At 56.0% G+C, this 3,007-nt stretch overlaps 1 protein-coding gene across 1 annotated transcript in view; it reads right to left on the bottom strand.

Moving 5' to 3' along the window:
* The window catches only part of TEX264 (testis expressed 264), a 50,212-nt gene that overhangs the window by 34,641 nt on the left and 12,564 nt on the right, over nucleotides 1-3,007 (bottom strand). Inside the window, 1 exon segment of the mRNA XM_009334227.1 lies at nucleotides 2-42. Coding sequence (XP_009332502.1) covers nucleotides 2-42 — 41 coding nt within the window.

Raw genomic sequence — 3,007 nt, 5'->3', positions numbered from 1 at the left:
CAGGATTCGGCCTATGGCAAAGCGGCACTTCTCTGGAGCCACCTGATCAAGAGGGACAGACAGACAGTGTCAGAAGAAGAGAGAGGCTTAAGACCGGCCAAAACCTCAACCTGCTGAGCATGGAGGCAGGAGACACTAGGCTAAATGCAATGGCCCAGCATGATCGGGCACACCAAACCAGGTGCTCGCTCCTAACCAAGACTGATCCAGGCCCAAACTGTCCACCCTCCTCCCAGCCTAAGCTCACATCCCAGTGGGGAAGGTACTGCTCCCCTCCTTGCAGGGCAGAGGGACTTGCAGCAGAGAAGAACTAAACCCCAGTGGGCTGCTCACCTAAACCCGCCCCGGGTGACAGCCACTGCAGTGTCTCTCCTGACCTCCCCATCAGAGACCTGACTGTTGAGATGTGCTCACGGCCATCCCATCTGCAGGACGTCCCTGTGACTCCTGGGGGGGGGCTAAAAAGAGATGTGACCACAACCTGCCCAGCTTGCCTCCATCCCACCCCCAAGGTCACCCTGCAGGGGTGCCTGCCCCCAGCAGCCACCTGGACACGTGACCCACCAGCACGGGCCACTGGCACAAAGCCAGAGAGAAATCCAGAGGCTGCTGTGTCCCTCCTAGGCAGGCACACTCAGTCTGGTGCAGTTACAGGGGTGGGGAAACTGAGGCACGTCAGACTTGCATGCACTCACCAAGCTGTTTGTAGCAACACAAAGAAAAACACATCCCCTTCCATCCTGGATGCCAACAACATGCAAAACATAAAACATGCTCTCTTTCCAGATTTGGGGGTGCCTCCCGTTAAGACAGGAGGCTGCCAGGCTCCCAGCCCAGCAAGGGGGGTACTCAAGGCTCTGCTCCCGGCACAGTGACAGCCCACGGGACTCCGGCCATCTCCACGCCAAAGCTGACCCAGGCCGGAGCTTTCATTTCTGGTTTTTAACAAAATCCCACCACTCGAGTTCACGTTTACCCACGGCACTAGGCAGGAACATGGCAGGGGGCAGGAGAGCCCAGCAACTCGCCCCTCTCGATACCACCCAAGGGCACAATGCGCCTTCCTACTGCTGAGATCGGAGCCCAGCTCACTCCTTTAACTCGAGCCTTTGTCCCCAGCAGAGCTGCTGTCCTTTCCGCCCCCAAAGAGATGCCCAAAGAAGGGGCCAGCAGGCAGAGACAAGGCTCTTTCCCCCAGGGCACACTGGCCTAAAAAAGGAGCCCAGGAAGAATAGGGGGTACAGAGGCACCAAGGAAGGGGGCACCATCTGAGTGTTCGTGCTTCCCTGCCACCTGCTCTCAAGCCTGCTGGACAACAAGACGATGTGGCAGCCAGCAACCAGGAGTGGCAGATACACGAGTCTGGCCACCTTCTGCCAACCTCTTCTGGTGAGGGCTGGAGAACCAAAGCCTCCAAACTCTCGCTACACAAGGTGGCAAAACTCACCAGGACGTGCCAGGATGCCCAACAGCGGTAGCAAGACAGACGGATACCCTGCAGGCATTGGCATCACAAAGCTCTCGCAGGGATGATGGGAGGCAGAGAAAGGGTGCATACAAGGCCAGCGCGTTACCAATCCCCATCCCCATGTGCCCCCCAAGGCAATCTCTGCTCTGCAGTCCCCAATCTCATCCTTAACTTTGCCTGTGCTAAAGCTCAGCAACGTCTCCTCCTGCAGCATAACTACCCCACGCCGCACTCCTTGCCCACCCTTCCCTTAAACACCCTTTAATGTTGCACGGCAGGACCATCCCCGAGGGGAAACACAAGCAGATGTAAATAGGAAGGAAGAAAACAGACTGTCAGAAGCAGCAGCAGCCATCAGGCTGGGGACTGGTGTGCCTGACAGCTCGCTCTTGCCCTCCTGTGCTGCAAGAGGGAGCTGCAGACAGGGCTATGCCGAGCATTGCTGCTTTGGGGCAGGGAAGAAGAAACAGATCCACCCCAAAGACAGCAAGAGGCAGCAGTAAAAGGCATCCGTGGGGAAAGGCCCAGATGAAGCAGGGAGATAAGTGAAATCTAAATAAAATTCCTTTAAACACACAATCTCCTTTTACATCCTGAGCAAAGACAGTTCACCCCTGGCCCCAGAGCAACTGACGGAAGGACCCAAGCTGCCAGAGCAGGCAGCACCACTCGGGCCAGGCGCGTTTGCTTCCTCCCTTCTCCTTTTAATTTTCTTTTTCATAGCGTGCAGCCCCACAGGCGCTTTCTCAAGGGCAGCAGCAAGGCAGATTTGCCTCCTCCCCTGCCTGGCAAAACCCATTTCAAGGGAAGGAAGGAAATAGTCCAGTTAAAACCAGCCTTTCCCTAAAAAATTTGTCCTTTCGGGGTGGGCAGGTGCTGATCAAAGCCTCTGCTCCCCTAAGCACCCCGACAGAGAAGTTTTGGAAATTATTAGTTAACCTATTCGGCAGCTTTGCAGATGGGAGCAAAACTGATTCCTGAATTCAGAGACCGTTTTGGCCTCATCCATCCAATGCTTGGGCACAGGCTCGTTGCTGAGCACGTGAACATGTGGACTGCAGGCAAAAGGCCCTAGCACGTGCCTACAGCTAAATGCGAGAAGCGCTTGGCTGGAGCTGAGCACAAACCCGCCCGCCACATCCAGTCCTTGCTGAGGAGTTATTTTTGTTCCTGCCAGAGGTGAGAGAAGGAGGGAGAAGTCCTCTGGGCTGCTAAATATTAAATAAAAAGAAAAAGAAAAAAAAAGAGTAAATTAATATTAATCTTGTCCATTAGAACATAAAACATTGCTGGCAGGGATTTGGCAGCACTCAGGGAGCACCCTTGTGTGAATGCCAGAGAGCCAGGACCCGGGGGGGAGCCCCGGGGATGCCGGTGATGGCAGCCGCCGCGAGGCCCGGCACGACCCCATGGCTGCCCACACGCTCCAGGCCACAAGGCTCCCACCAACCCCACTCCCGGCCGAGAGCTGGCACACGGCCGCTGCTCTCCAGCTCTGGCATACCTGTCCTCTCTCCTAGCAAGAGCCTCCTTTGGCCC

This window comes from Pygoscelis adeliae, unplaced genomic scaffold, assembly GCF_000699105.1.
Source record: "Pygoscelis adeliae isolate BGI_AS28 unplaced genomic scaffold, ASM69910v1 Scaffold411, whole genome shotgun sequence".
NCBI classification, from domain to species: Eukaryota; Metazoa; Chordata; class Aves; order Sphenisciformes; family Spheniscidae; genus Pygoscelis; species Pygoscelis adeliae.
This window is presented reverse-complemented; position numbering and strand designations above follow the sequence as displayed.